At 42.6% G+C, this 16,115-nt stretch overlaps 1 protein-coding gene across 3 annotated transcripts in view; it reads right to left on the reverse strand.

Moving 5' to 3' along the window:
* Positions 1-16,115, reverse strand: part of slc25a26 (solute carrier family 25 member 26) — a 76,653-nt gene that overhangs the window by 58,592 nt on the left and 1,946 nt on the right. For all 3 annotated transcript variants that reach the window (XR_012591628.1, XM_074617722.1, XM_074617638.1), the window contains exons 2-5: positions 13,953-14,109; positions 12,081-12,199; positions 3,509-3,613; positions 2,361-2,408 (exon numbers count right to left, since the gene is read on the reverse strand). Coding sequence is in view for 2 of the 3 variants with exons in the window: in XM_074617722.1 (XP_074473823.1) it covers positions 2,361-2,408; positions 3,509-3,613; positions 12,081-12,199; positions 13,953-14,109 (429 nt within the window). In the remaining variant the exon portion in view is untranslated. The remainder of the gene's footprint in view (positions 1-2,360; positions 2,409-3,508; positions 3,614-12,080; positions 12,200-13,952; positions 14,110-16,115) is intronic.

Here is a 16,115-nt window from a genome sequence, read left to right on the forward strand (position 1 = left end):
GGGATCCTGTCAAAATGGCAGGCATCACCATGATCGATTAAATATAAATAGGAGTCTGGGTTGATTGTATTTTCAATCAATTAATACAAATTAACACCCAGACAAGATGAACATCTTATGAAACGAGTGTACTGTTACTTAAAATCCTGAACAAAGTCTTGCTGATGTTCATTAATAAGGCTGTGTTTTTTTTTTTCAGAGTTGAATTAAGTCATTTTTCACAGCACAATTTTATACACCACAATCTGAATCTCATTGATTTCATGCTCTATTCAGCCGGAACCCAAAAGGTGCCGACACAGCAGACAATTTGACAGTTTCTTTTAAGGAAAGAGGGTAGAGATTAATGTGGTGCAAAAGAAAAAAGAATTGAATGCCTATTAGTCAATAGTCCAGTGTTTGAATAAAACTTAGGGCATTATTGGAGTACGCTGTGTAAAATCGACCATCACCATTTACAACTTGTTCTGGTTAGGTATATAGACTGTACTGTATATAAGAAGAGGACGTCACCCATTGGTTTGTGTACTGCCGTTTTGAAGCCTCGAGTTCGGCATTTTGGTCGTCGCCATCTTGGTTCTTTGCAACCAGAAGTGACTAGAGAGGATGGAGCTAAGTACAACCGAATGCTGAATGAGACGCTTTTAGGCAACCAAAAGGTTATACTTAACTTTCATGAACTGAAAACACACTGTGAAAGGGTTAAAGTTGTAAGACGAAAACGCAGACAACTCCCAGACTGGACAACGGCGTATTAGCGAGCTGTCAATCACAAGGTAGCCACGCCCTAAAGCATACCTTGCTTTATGGTCTATTTGACTCTAAATGGGACCATAATTTACTCAATGAACATCATGCTGTATTGAAGAAGACTTGAAACTAGTGATTGAGACCATAAACTCATGTTTACAATGTTTACTGAGGTAATAAATCAAGTGAGAAGTAGGCTCATTTTCTCATAGACTTCTATACAATCAGACTTCTTGTTGCAACCAGAGGAGTCGCTGGCTATTAGAAAGAATGCAAGTTTGAGCCACTTCCACATTGGCTTCACTTTTCAGACCCAGAGGTTGCTCACTGGTTAGGTATGATGATCTGGATGTGGATTGGTGCTACAATGTGAACCGCATCACCAAATCAGTCACACCTCCACTCCAACCTTTCAAGCCGTGGTCCATCCTCACACATCCTGCACTAATGTGATAATGCCTTCTGAACCCTAATGAATATATAGCACAGAGAGGACCCCAATTAGTGGGCCAGCGAGGGGGGGAGGGGAGGCGCCACGCCGTACCACATAAACAAACTTATCTTGACAGGGTCGCTTGTCCAAAGGAGGGAGATAGGCGGATAGCGAAGGAGGCCGAGAGAAAATGAATTACCTTCCTGACACACGTCAAAGCCAATCACCGCGGAGCATCCCTCGCCGTTCCCGTTGCCCCAAATCCCCGCCGCCACCGTTGCGTTTCATCTGCCAGTGTTAGTATGCACACAGGCCGTGCGCCAGCCTCCAAATGTATTCATTTATTCAGAGCCCCTCGGAGAAATCACAGTGTCTTGTTGTCCTTTTTTTCCCCGGCTGTCCAGATGGAATTTGCGTGAATAACATCAGTTTAGTGAGGCAGAAAATAAGTACAGGCTAGCACAGCGGAGGGGACTAGATTACACCCTCACCCACCTTCCCAAAAAAAAAGGATGGAAAGACAAGTGTCACCTTCATATACTTCTTTCTCCGTCTCAGCCTCCCTTTCTCATTTTCTTTTCCACCTCTATTGAAACTTCTCAGGCGGGGCGGGGAGCTAAAAGTGAGGGATCTATACAGCTACAATTATTTAGTGCAGGTTCAATTAAACTGAGGATCATGAATCAAAGAACCAGAGCGGCATTTTCATTACAAAAAGGTGAGCGGCCATCAAGGGAGTGCAGCCCGCTGCTCATTTATCCGTGTTTTGTTTTGCATTTATAACAAAACTAATTGCATTAATTAATCAGATGTACTTCTAATAGGAGGGAGAGGATCTTGCATAAGTAATTGAACGAGATGAAAAAAAACTGTAAATCAATATTTCCAACCCGAGAGAAATTAAAATGTGATCAGTCAGAAGAGTGGAAAGCCTCAATATTCGTCCAGCCTATCAAAAACAATTCACTACGAGGCCTTCAATGAGTCTAGTAATTGTCTTTAGTATAAACTGGATTTCAATAGAACCTGTCAGATGGGCTTCGCAAATTGCCTGAAAACTAAACTTTACCAGACATAGCAAGTGTGCGATCTTATTGGTTGTGATGTGGACTGACGGACCAACTGAGGTAAAAGAATGAAGAGGTGAGAGAGTAAAAAACATCTGAAGTAATCCTACCTCTCTGAGAACCGTACTCCTGTATCCTCTGTACAAGCCTCGGAAACCCTGCTCAGAGAGAACACAACAGGACACACATTTATTACAATCACAGACATACACTTGATTTGAATTTGATTCAATAAATAGAAAAATGCTTTCCTTTAACAAACCATGAATATTTATTCATCAGCACAAGAAAGTATTTATTTTGCGACCATATAAAAAGCTTTTTTTAACTAATCTGTGAAATAACATTATTGAAACATGTTTTTAATAATAAGTAATTCAACCTCATTATAACTTTGTTCTTATTTTCGTAGTTTTGGCCTTCATTTCTACCATTCTTACATAAGTGCTGAGAGCTGGGTTAGGATTAAAGTGTCGTTGTGCTTCAACCAAAGCACACATCGGAGGATCTAAAAGCTTCTTTTATAACCATAGACTGTGTATAAAGATGGACGACATGACAGCTCCCCAAAAGTGAAGCCAAAACATCTCGAGCTGGTGGCCGGCTGCAGTATAGGTCATAAAGCCCGCCCCTTCTATGTTGGCGAATGGGACATGGGTTAAACAAAAAGTCAAAATTTGCGTCAAAAACATTTTTTCCAAAGATGGTTTCTGTCATTTTAGGTAGTTTGTATCATGCTGATGTATGTTTAAGTGTTAATTTTTCTTATAAGTTTGGTTTTAACTAGTTATTTGATGCTATTTAAAGGGGATGAGACGTTATGATTGACAGCTGCTCTGAGGGAAGTAGTCGCGGAGCCAGAGGCTCGGGAATTGTACGAGAGAGGAGATGTCACTTCAACTTTCCATAACCGTCATAGCACGTAGTTCTAGAGATATTATGGTTAGTTAGTTTTTGTGTCTTTCTAGCAAAACAGCTACCGTAGTGCTAACGTAGCAGCTAAGTGGCTCATGCTAGCAAGCTGCGGCAATGCTCGGCTTTTGATTGGCTCAGGCTGGTGTGTGGGCGGGACCTTGTTTCCCTGGCTCCCGCTACCATATCCTTGATAATTTGGCTTCACTTTTGTACAGTGGGAGGAAGTGGAGACGCGTCGTCCATCTATATATACAGTCTATGCGTATTACTGATAGGAAAGATGGCCAAAACCACAGATAAAAAAGTTGTAATAAACCAGAGTTATCCTAAGCCTGCTGTGTACCTCTTCTTTGATTGTAGTCAGCAGGACGTGGTAGGTGGTGGATGAGGGAGAAGCCTGGGTCCGCTGTTTGACCACCTCTGTGGGCACCCGGATCAGACATGCCACCTACAGGAGGGAAACAGCACGGGTAAACAGTTTGTAGTTCCTTCTAAAGGGCTTTTGATGTCCATCTGGTGCTGGTAGGTGTGTCAGCAGAGACTCCACACCACTTCCCCCAGGTGCCCTTTTGCTGTAAATGACACTAGCCTGTGTATCTTTCTACATGGCAGGTGGCCATTGGTATGGCACGACCTGAGGAGAGCAATTACATGGAGCTGGCAGGCTAACGAGTGCTTTAGTTAGCGCCCAATCGGGCCAATTAACAAACCAGTAAACACAGCAGACATGACACCTGAGCAACAGGTAAAAAGGTCATCAGGCCGACTGTGTATCTGTGTCCAAAGAACACGCGCTTCCATCAAACACACCGAGAGATCCAGACACACACACACATGCACACCTCAGTAACCACACTCCCCGCAACAAGTTCCAACCCATCCACCATATGTCAACAAAAATATGGACTGCCAACAGCTAGTGAAGATAGACATGAATATTTATGCTTCATAACTCCCATCGCCCTAAAGGCAGGCAGGCAGGCACAGCTGCCCACCTGGCGACTTGATTTTCCCATTTATCCTGCATCGGAGCGGAAATACCGGCTAACGGCAAGCAATCTTACAGAGCGATTGGTGAGCCGCCCCCTCGCTGTGACTCCCCTCGGTCATACAGATGCCAGTCTGCCGGTGCCACCCTTCGCCACGGCGGCGTGATGTGGGGAGTGGAGCAAAGAGAAAGAGTGATGCAGGCACTGCAATAAAGATAAAATGCACCCCTTTCCATTCAGCTATCCATACTGATTTAGCGTCGGGGCCCCATCAGAAGTTTTAGAGGTGATGGGCCCTGGAGGATAAGGCTCTATTGCCGTACTCCGCGAAGGGGGAGAAGGCTACGCTGACAGCTGTTAGAGGGCTCACGTCTGTCAGCCACTCGTCTCCTCTGCCAGACGCCAAGGACACCTTACGAGCAAGAACGTGAATATATGTGGAGCACAAAAGGAGAAGGGATAAGTCAGCAGTCCTGGAAGTCAAGTGAAATCACAGACTGAATTGTAAAAGACTTTACAAACAAACAGGCGGGAGTTCTGGCTCCGTATCTCTATTGACTATTGATTATTATTTGCGCCATTTCTCAGCTTTGTTTCGACCTTCACTGCATCACTTTTGCTGCAGGTTCTTCCTCTTTTCAATACACAATGAGCACATAAAGCTCATTCTCTGTACATAGGAGCAAAAACAAAAGACTTGAATGAGCGTCTGTGAAGAATTCAGGGCAATTCTTATTGGTATTTCAGGTGAGTATGACCACAGTCTAGCTGCAACCTAACCGTGGTGCAACAGTACCACCAAGTGGCCAAACGTTCGCCTGCATCACCTCCCTGCGATAACTAAGCTGGCTGCTTCCATCTCAGAGATCTCATTTGCCCTCCCTTTGGTCAAGTTACCATTTATAATACAATGTACATCATGTTTTCCCCCAAACCAATTCTCCAAAGGACCAGAATAAGGCAGCTAAATAGGAAGAAAGTGGCTATGACAAGTAATTACTGACGTAATTGGATGGGGGGCCCGGAGTTGAGACGGCCTTTCCTCTCCTGTCACTGCAGAGGGGAAGGCAGAATGAGCCAGAGATTATACCAAATAAATTAGGGACATTGTTTATTTGGGAGTAATTTGCACGCCTAGAGGTGGGGAGAGTGATGTTGAGTGGATAGAAGATAAAGTGCGCCGCCTCCGAAGCCATTTCAGATCTCTGGAAACGGCAGAAAATGGGGGAACAATGGGGATAAATCAGGGCGTGATGAAATACGGCTGGGGCTTAAAAAGGAGTCATATCCTGTGTTGAGATGTAGAGGTCGTATGTCATCACATTTTGAAAGAAAGAACAAACAAAAGAATGAAAGGCACAGTAGAAGTCCCTCATTACAAGTCAGGCTTGTTACCTCACGTTAAAGGGAGGGCTGTCAGGTTTTCTTCACCTACTTTTCTTGCCATTCATTCTCAATGCTTTCCTCTGCTAGTAAACTTATTATAAACCCACTGGCAGTCTTTTTAAATTCCTGCTACCATTCATCTTTATTTACAAGCTGCTGGATTCGTCAAGCAGCGTTAATTAGGAGGCTGACAGCCTCTGATTGGAGCCTTTCAGTTTCTCTTGGCCTGTTGTTGTTTATCCAAATGACAGAGCGTGTTTTCAATTTCCAGCACGGGCCGCCAGACAACAAGGTAAGGCGCTGGCGCTCAATCATGGGCGAACCACGGTAAGGAATGGGAAATTAGCAGAGACTCACGAAACATTATGGGCATAGCCGGCGAATCAATCCGCAGATTGAGTCATTACATCCCTCCGTCCTCCCCTCCTTTGCTACATCCCTCTTTTACCGCTCACGGCCGTCAGGACACAGCGGTCAGTCAATCAGGAAGTGGATTACCATTTGGCGTCATAAAGAGACAGCAGGTAAGAAAAACAAACAGCCTGCAACAACTGTTATGGGCCTCAATTATTTGGATTTATTTGGATTTATTTGTCATTAAATATACTACATTCACCAAAACAGACAATTTACCAAAGAGAAAATGCGGCAGTTACACAACAACTGGAAAATGTACCTAACTTTAGCTTAATTGTAACAATACCCAAACTAATAAACAAAATAACTCCAGCTGATATCGATCATGATGCAATAAGTGGAAGTAAACATGCTCTAAAACAGTGGTTCCCACGGTGGAGTCCGGGGACCCCCAGGGGTCTTTGAGGGGGTTACAAGCAAAAAGAGGCATCATTTACTTTAACTATAATTCCATCCGTAATTAAAGGCATTTGCACACCAAGTCTGTATTTTTCGGCGGAAATTGACGCACGTTTAAAAATAAATACGACCTTATGTTGTGTGTTCATTAAAGTTTTCTGAACAGGTTCGATTTTCTGCGTTTTTTTCGCATCCGTCAAACCACTCAGAGCCACCATCCGTGAAAGTCATCATCCAATAAGGCATCTGATAAACATTCACTTCGTCTCCCAGCACAAAGCACTTTACGACAAACAAAGTAAAGAATACTAATAGATAATACAGAATAATAGAGATGCTGAATTTAAAGATGGATTGTGGCAGGTGACCGCAGAACAGCTTGGAATTGGGGATGGTTGCAAAGCAAAGAATATAGAAAAGATTAAACAGTAGTGATTGCGCTCTAGGCAGCTAAACGATAGCTTCTTGCTAATGTCATCAATTCATTAGCCCTGTTTGGGACTACTGCTATCCATTGCACACATGTAATTAATCCAGTTTTTCATACACTTTCTGTAATAAAGCATCTAAAAGCCAAAATCCTATCAGATGGGGAACCCTGTGACAAAATCTGTGGTCAAATTTGTGTCAGTTTAAAGGTCCCTGATGTGAAAAAGTTTAGGAACCCCTACTCTAAATCACCGTTACATCTGCTGTTACACTAATCTAAGGTGGAAAAATAGTGCTTTCCCACTCAATGTCACATCAAATACACAATAATCTACATCTCTACATCCCTGCCCCTGAAAGACAGCAGAGTACATTATGTACCATCACAGGTACCAGTACCAAATTCCCATGACTTCGATCACACGCCCAGTCCTGGAAACATATCATGGTACCAAGAACGACTGAAATGCGGGTCGACAAAGGAAGGAAGGAAGAGATGGGAGAAAAAAGGTCATGGAGAAAAAGGGAAGAGATGAGGACGCTGAGCGTCTCCAACTTTGAAACAACAGCCAATAAATCACAGAGCGTGGCGCTGCTCGAAGGCGATGCATGGATTATTTCTCAGTGCCAAGTTAAGTGGCTGCCAGTTTCTACCCCCAAAAACTCCTCCCTCCTGCTCCCTCCTTCTCGCTGTCCCCCCCCCCCATCTTGTCATGTCACACTGTATTTTCCAGTACATCCTCCTACAGACGTGTGGCGGTGAGGTGGCGGTGGCGGTGGTGGTGGTGGAGGAGGGGGGGTTTATAGATGCGAAAGAAACCCGCCGCCTGGCCTTGACAAATGAGCTTTCAGGGCAAACGTCGCACGAATGGGAATGAAGATAAATCTGATCTAATGGCTGGATAACAGCCTGCTAGAGCCTGACAGACGCCATCAGCTTACACATTCTTTATGGGAGCGTCCCACCACCGCACTCACACAAACACCAGGCGGGGGGAAATTTCTCTCATTGTCTTGACCCTCTCTCGTTCTTTCAGTCTACAACTTATGACTGTCCTCCTCTCTGTCTTCCCTGTCTCTGTCTGTGCTGCTTCTGTTTACAAGTTAAAGCTGACGTTGAGTGGCTTCATATAGAAACAGCATTAATTATGACATTTGAAGATCACCATCTGCTTTATATCTGTATTCTTAAAAGCAGTGTCTGAAATTAACGTCTTGACTCACCGGCCAAAAGGGACTGGTAGATGAAAAAATCCACTACCCAAGCATATCTTTCACCAGCCAAAATAATAAATTGCCTTTATGTGTCACATATACGTTTGTTTTAGTACATTTCATTGAGCTAATACGGTATTATGTTGAATACAAACTTAGAGAAGAGACCAGAGCAAAATGTAAAGCAAAATAATGTAAATATATTGACGGTTAATCAATTCAAGCCTGAATACAAGGCTTGGGTGGTATCTATTTTTTTTGTGGTACCAAGTCATTGTTTTGTAAATCACAAGTAGGCCAAGTCTCAAGTCTTTGCACTGAAGTCCCAAGTCAAGTCCTAAACTTTGAGTTTGGAGTCCTAAACAAGTCATAATGTGCTCTTCACCAAATGTAATGCCATTTTAACAACAGAGTAACTGTCTGACGCAAACTGGCGCTCAGTAATGTAACGTTAGTTCTTCATAGTTTTCTCCTGCAACTTGATTGGCTGCTGTCGGATTGGTTCAAACAAAGTGGATCTGGGGAATTAAGTGTAAGATAATCAAATGCAAGTCCAACTAATATTCAACAAAAATAAAGAGTCCAGAGTTCAACAAAAAAAATCACCACCTTTTCGGGGTTCAGCAGTAAACAGACTCAGTTTAACCAAGCATAGGTTTTTTTATACTATGATTTTGGTGCAAACGTTTACCCGCCAGTGTGACGGATAACCTTCCGAGATCTACTCGCCAAACGGAAAAATCTACCCGCATTTGGCGCATGGCATTTCGGACCGTGCTTTAAAGTACATATTTCCACCAGCTGTGATTGTGAATCTAATGAAAGAACTTATTTAGGTCTTGAACTTTAAAACAAAAAATTATAATTCCTGTAATTTCTCACACGTATTTCACATATGGTGATCACCGTGATGAGGCTTGGTCTTACTGTATATGCGTAACTATTCCTCCTCCTCTTGGATGAACATCTGTTTGACCGAAGGCTCAACGATTGCTGAGATTTAAGTGCGTATACTCTTTCCTTTCTTTCCATTCCCATCTCATACTTACAGCAGTATAAATGCTGAGCTGCAACTCCCTCTGGTATGATCATAATACACTTTGACTGAAGTCCACGTCTAGTAAGTTTGTGCCAAGTCGAGCGCATCATAGATAGAGGGAGGCTTGGGGATAGGATTAGCAAAGCAATAAGTCCCATAAAGCTTCTGTTGTGAATGTTGCTGAGTGGAAACAGTTGGTGAAACACAACTAAATGGACTCCTGGGGGAAGGATCATGGGCTGATGAAGGGGTGGAACGGGGAAGTCAGACAAGGACCAAAGAACAAGTTGCTTCTTCTTCTTCTTTAAGTTCCTGTGTGTCAAAGCCGGCCCACACACAGCTGCTCCCAACAAGAGAGAGAGAGAGAGACGAGCAGGTGGAGGAGCAACAGAGAAACACGATGAAAACAAACAACCCTGTCTTATACTGGCACAACAGAACGTGTAATGCAAGGTGGAAGATGAAACATAATGCCAAAGAAAGTCTGGTTTGCATTTGCCTTCATGTTGACAATGTGGTTTGTGTTTAACTATTCAGATGTGGACTGAGGTAAGAAGAACTCTGTGTTTGTCATATATAGCCAAATAAGAGAAAGAGCTGTGGCACTACTGACATCTCCTCAGGGGGACAAGACTGATGTGCTGCCACACTGCACCCTTACTGGACTTTTGCTGCTGATGTTTGCACGCTCATTAGTTGTATGTTTGCGTTATTGTATTATACTCATATTGCTTATATTTTTATATCTATATTGCTCCGATACTGCATCTTTTAATCACTGATATTTATTACTGATCTTTCCTCTCATTCGTGCCTTATGTATTCCTTGTAAATATGTGTTTAGTCTTTTTAATACAATGCACCATTTGAGAGTAACTACAATTTTGTTATGCTTGTATAATGACAATAAAGTTCATGATTGAGTGACTGAACTTAAACTGCCAAATGAAGCTGTCTGCCACATAATTACTTTCTGCACTGAAATATAACAAAACACAACCTTTACAGTCACAAAGTAGATAATAAAGAGGCAGCAGGTAAGAAGGCTGTCTTCTTTCAGAGCATGAGAAGGACTAAAAGGAGAAATGGTGAGTTAAACCTCTGAGCAAGAACCTTACAGAGAGAGTCTGATCTCATCTGTCGTGTCTAGAAGGTAATAAACATGCAAAAACTCTTGCAAGACTTGCTGCCCGACGACCTATCATAACCTTAACCATTCGAGGTCAATGCCTAACTGTAACCATCTCGCGAGAGTTTCGCAACTTGGGATTTACCTTCTAGACACAACTGATCTCATCTCAACAACGTGGAGTGGCCATTTTTGAAATTAAAATGAAGTGGAAAAGCTCACCGGTCCCAATGAAAGCGTCAGACACCCCAAGTCTTGACACCTCACGTGAAGGACCAACATCATACAGAAACAACAATGTCCAAAATCCATATCAGACATCGCTTGTCTTGCGTTTTTGGCTTTGGAAAGCCCAAAACAATACGCCACTCCCCTCTAAACTTTGAGGATATCTACACATATACATACACACCACTGAAAGCTTTTCAGTCCTCCTGCGCCTAGTTACGGTTGCTAACGTAGGATCAGACAGTGGCCGTTCTAGGGAGGGGCTTAGCGAAGGGTCAATTGTCTGTGCTGTCCAAGGTCAAAAGGGAGAAAAGAAGAAAATCCTGCTGATTCGATACCTTTTTCTATCAATTGAGCAAGCGATTAATCAACTACTTGTTTCAGAACTAGACATAACAAGTATATCTCACCCCCTTTTGCCAAAACTCAGTCAAGCTTATGTAAGAACCTCAGTGCGATAACTTTTAATTAAAAATCATTAGCAACGACTGAGGAGACACAGAATCATATGTCAGCGATTGCATCACGGTGCGGGCGTTTAGGCCCTGCATACCACTCGGGGCAGCACTAGGGTAGGCCTTTCATGGATAAGCCTGAAGATTACTCTCTTTGAACAAGACGTATCCAGTTGCCAGAGTGCGGTGGGATACCGCCCCCTGCTCTGCTCAGCTCCACTCGGAGGATTTGTGCCTTTGATGTGCTCAAATCCAGAACAGCGGGGAAGGGGTTAAAGGTAGCCGCAACCTCAGCCTCACCTTTCACACTCATCTGGACTCTGCGCCATAGACAAAATGTGCACACACTGTTAATAGCTATGTTCCTGCAGTATCTGCAAATAACTGCTACATTGATTGTGACAAGCGGAGTATAAAAACAACTCTTATTGAATTTGTGCTAATATAAGAGTAACGTGTGTCCTCTTCTCAACTCTGTGAGACACGGATAAACTGGAGCACAGTGAGCACCCCCCCATGTGGAATAATCCCATTTCATAAACATGCAAAACTTGGCTAAATCACATCCATCCAAAAGCCATGAATACTAAAAACCTGGTGTTTTGAAGAAAGCCACGGTGGTATAGCAGGGGGGCATTCCTCTTTCCATACCCCCCCCAATCCCTCTACCCCCCCTTCATGCCAATGTGAATACGCGTGGCCCCCATATGGCTTCACTGCGAGTGATTGGGACAGGATGGACTGAGGAAATTGCGCTGCTCCTCGTTGGTTTCAAGCCTGAATTCCCCAAACTAAATTGGCAGAGTCTGGGGGCCTGAGCTGGGAAAGTAGATGAGTAAATAGGCAGTAATGACATCTTATTTACCCAGCTAGTGGCGGAAATGCTGGGACAGTCCTGAGGAAGCCCCCTTGACTCACCCAGCTGGACCCTAGGGGCCTACAGCCAAAACCGCAAACTCACCCCCCGTCCTCCTGAGGCCCCCTTTAATAGATGAAATTTAAAAGGCAATAACGTTAGTAGTGTTCATTTGGGACTTACAGCGGTGGGAAAGAAACAAAAAGGGAAGAGCGAGTGCGTGGAAGAGCAACAACAAGTGCATAAGGCAGCTGGCCTTCTAAGAATAGAACAAATGAATTAAGCCTACACAAATAAACGGGACTTCAAAGTGTACTCGCAGAGTGAAAGTGGAGTGAAAAAGTTTGTGAGAATGAGGGACAGGAAGACTTACTATTTCTCCCAGGGAGGCGGCCAGCATGTGAGTGACAGGTGCCACGTGCGGGGCTGCTAGCGCTCCGCCAGCGCCGAGCAGGGATTTTGTGCATTCGTAGGTGACAAAGAAAGCAGCGGCTGAAACCAAGCAGAACCACAGCCATTTAAGGCCCATTAGTCAACCAGCATACAGCAATTAATATCCCTCACTACCACTGACAGGGGAGAAACTGAGGTGTGAGCGGGTGTGTGTGTGTGTGTGTGTGTGTGTGTGTGTCTGTCTGTCTGCATGGACAATTGAGGTAAAAGCTAAGAAAGTTAAGTGTGTGTCATGCGGAGAGAGGTCAGTTCTTTCTTACTCCCATTAGTCACACAAATTCATCCTGCAAAAAAGTGTTGAATTAATTTGCAAACTGCAGCAAACATATTGGATTATATTCAAACTTATGACTCCCAACATCTCGTCTTTATCAGTCTCTCTCTGATATACACATGAAAAGGGCTTAGTCATACTGACTGACTCATTAAATAGTCAATAGATTTGTGCAACTGTTTGATTGAATGAATGTCTATTGATTATCAAATACCAGTGGGCCAGTTGCATAAACTTAGTTTAAGACTAGTCTTGGCCTTAGACTGATCTTAGATTGTCAGGTTAGACTAGTCTAATTAAGCATACTTAATTAGCATAAAGCAAGTTAGCCACCGCTCCCCCTGGCTAAGCCTGATGTGAGAGCCTTGTTGTAATGGTAACAATCTGTTAGAAGGTCAGTTAGTTAACTGTTTAATTGTTCAACTGTTTATCCATTACATTTTTGGACTCTTATACCATATTCTTAATTGGTTTCTGAACACCTTTAACGGTTCTAACAACCATTACATTTATGCTGTTTACCTTTTCTGTTATTTTCTCCCATACTTGGTGTCGCTGTTGTATCTGCCATGTTTTCTCTTCTGTGAACTGTCTTATTTCACCCATAATGCATTGCGCGACAGGCTATCTAAGTCAGTCTTTACATTATAGTCACTCAAAGGAAAGCTTTATTCCACAGGTAAATAAGTTTGTATCGCAAGTCTGACTTGAAGTTATATTTAATGTATTTATAACTTAGTCCATTCAAAGGCCTACAAATGTAGTTGAAATAACAGATTGACTTGGTGCATTTGCAATCATATAGATATATATATGATATAGAAAGTTTGTTTATGGATGCATTGCTGTGTAGAAACTGACACTCGAGTGTCACCGAAGGGTTGAACGAAACTTTTTGTTTTGAGCAGTCTACTCACGAAGCAATCTCGGTTAGGCAGCTACATTAAAACCATTTAAAGAGGAGCCTCGGAGCATCAATCATTTTAAGGTTCCACCATATTAATCTGACTCTAATAAAATTATGTCCTCAAAAAAGTCAATTTTAAACTCCGGGTCCTCGTTACTCTTGTCATCGAACATTACCATAAGTAAATTTCCTCAAAAGATGGAAACAAAAATAGTCTGTGAGGATGATCTCGTCAAGAAATAAATGAAGAACAGGATCACTTGAGTGCCTGCCTGATGCTACAATACAAAGCAAAGAAATCAACTTTGACTGAACTACTAAACTGATCCATCCACAAAACAACAAAAGTCCACAAAGTGTCTCTGTGCTGTGACTTCAGGCAAGGAAACAAAATAAATGAACGTGTAGCAGCTAAAAGAGGCTCTAATCACCCAACACAAACAGAAACTTTGTGGACATATTATGATCAACACAGTGTAAGGTTAGGTCTCTGAATCAACCCCACCCACACAAAGAAGAATCTTGGTTGTTTGGTGTGAACATCAATTACAAACAACAATGAACAGTGGACCTTCCCATCATATATCCTGCTATCACAATGAGCGTCATACCATTGGGGAAGGAGCCGACAGCAGCAGATGGGACTCCAGCGTAGATGCCCCTGAAGCCCCCTGCCTTGTAGAAGCCCTGCTGACTCTGCAGTCTGGTCTTAATGGTGTCCAGGGGGAAGAGGGTCAGATCCACACACATCCCCGCACAGCCGCCCGCCTGGAGACACAATCACTTCGTGAGACATAATGCAGCATTACACACTCTATAACACCAGTGGTGGAACACTTCACTTAACTTGCATTAATTGATTGTTTTTTGGCCACTTGGGGGCAACGAACACCACTGACATATTATCATCTCATAAAGTTGATATAAGCTGTTCCCTATTTACACATCGAGCAGACACGGGGCAAGATTAGGAATAATTTGGAGTCATGCTTCTGACCTGGCATATGTATGTGTTTTGGTCTACACCAACTCCTGAGAGAAATATCTGGCTCTTTAGCTGCTAAATGCTCCCCTGTGTTCACCAGCTGGTTGCTAACTTGGGCTGTCTGCTGGCAAGGTAGTGTGCAGGGGGTTCATTTGAGCTTTTTTTTGCTGAAAACCGATATCTGTTGCTGCTGTAAGCGATGCTGATGAGAACGGTCAGGATGAACCAAAACAGTTCAAATGCAGGCCGTACAATCAAAACAATGAGGGGCTATAAATACAGAAGAAGTACCACAATGACCAAATACAAATATTTTCAGTTAAATGTACATAATTATTAAACGTTGTCTTTCATTGTGTTACATTATTGAATTATTATTACTGATGCATTAAAGTGGCAGTAGGCAGCATATGTTTGGCAGCCTTGGGCAGAAATTCCATAATAACCTTTCAGCATATTGTAATTCAAGTGTTCTGAGAGATAACTAGACTTCTGCTCCTCCTCATGGCTCTGTTTTCAGACTTTAAATAAATCTAGCCCGTGACGGGAGACTTTGACCAATCACAGGTCATTTCATTGAGAGAGCGTTCCTATTGGCTGTGCTCCGGTCATGTGACCGGAACTTGGCGTTCCTTCAACAGATTTACAATGGCGGCGGCGACACAAACGTTCTCATTCTACAGCTAAACCGTGCACTACAAGACGATTCTGAGAACATGTGAGGAGAGAAATAGGCATTAACGTAACATAATATTGATTCATATTTGATCAGTGCTGCCTAGTTTGACCGTTTGGTCAGAGTTCATGAGTGATTGACAGCCGGCTCTCATAGACAGCAGCTGGACAGCGGACCTCAGATCAGCTCTCACTGCTTGTTTTCCTCAAGTCTGTGAAATCTTGCAGATGCCATTAGGAGCACCGGAGGACACAGAGGCACAGGATTTTTTTCAGGTTACCTGTTTCATGTACTACTGTCACATAGTCATATCGCTACCGTTTTATAAAAATAACTTTTTTTAATCATATTTGCTCCAATCTCGTCTACTTCTGCTTTAATGTATAAGCAGCATTTTTTATGTTTCAGCTGGTCAAGGTGGAGCTAATTTGACCTACATTACATACTGATGGTAGATTAATCAATAACAATGAATCATAGTATATAAACATGATCATGTGTTTTGTATTTCAGATTAATTTAAATTTAAGTGGCTTTAATCTGCCGGGTAAAGTAGCAAAGTATACAGAGTATAAAGTAATATAAAATAAAAGTACTGAAGTACAAGAACCTCAAAATTTGCACTTGTACTATGTCTTAGTATTTACACTTTGTCATTGCAGAACATCTCTTCACTGGCTACCAGTGAAATACAGAATTGATTTTAAGATTCTTTTATTTGTTTTTAAAGCACTGCATGAACTGGCACCAGGATACATCTCTGAACTGCTCGTCCTCAATTCCACCTCCCGACCCCTCAGATCTGGTAACCAATCACTTCTCTCCACTCCCAGTGCACCCAGTTAAAAACCAAAGGCGATCGAGCATTTCCAGTTGTTTTCCCTAAACTGTGGAATAGTTCGATCTTCCCCCTCCATCAATACTTTTATAACCCGTCTAAAGACCCATCTCTTTTCTTTAGCATCATGAAAACATTCTGACCACGCTGTGGTTTTTATTGTTACAATTTTTCATTGTTGTTTGTGCAATACTGTTGTGTTATGATTTTATCAAGATACACTATGCTTTTATACATTTACCTATATTCTCTCTTATTTCTGTTAGTGTTTTTTT

This window comes from Sebastes fasciatus, chromosome 1 (assembly GCF_043250625.1).
Source record: "Sebastes fasciatus isolate fSebFas1 chromosome 1, fSebFas1.pri, whole genome shotgun sequence".
Lineage (NCBI taxonomy): Eukaryota > Metazoa > Chordata > Actinopteri > Perciformes > Sebastidae > Sebastes > Sebastes fasciatus.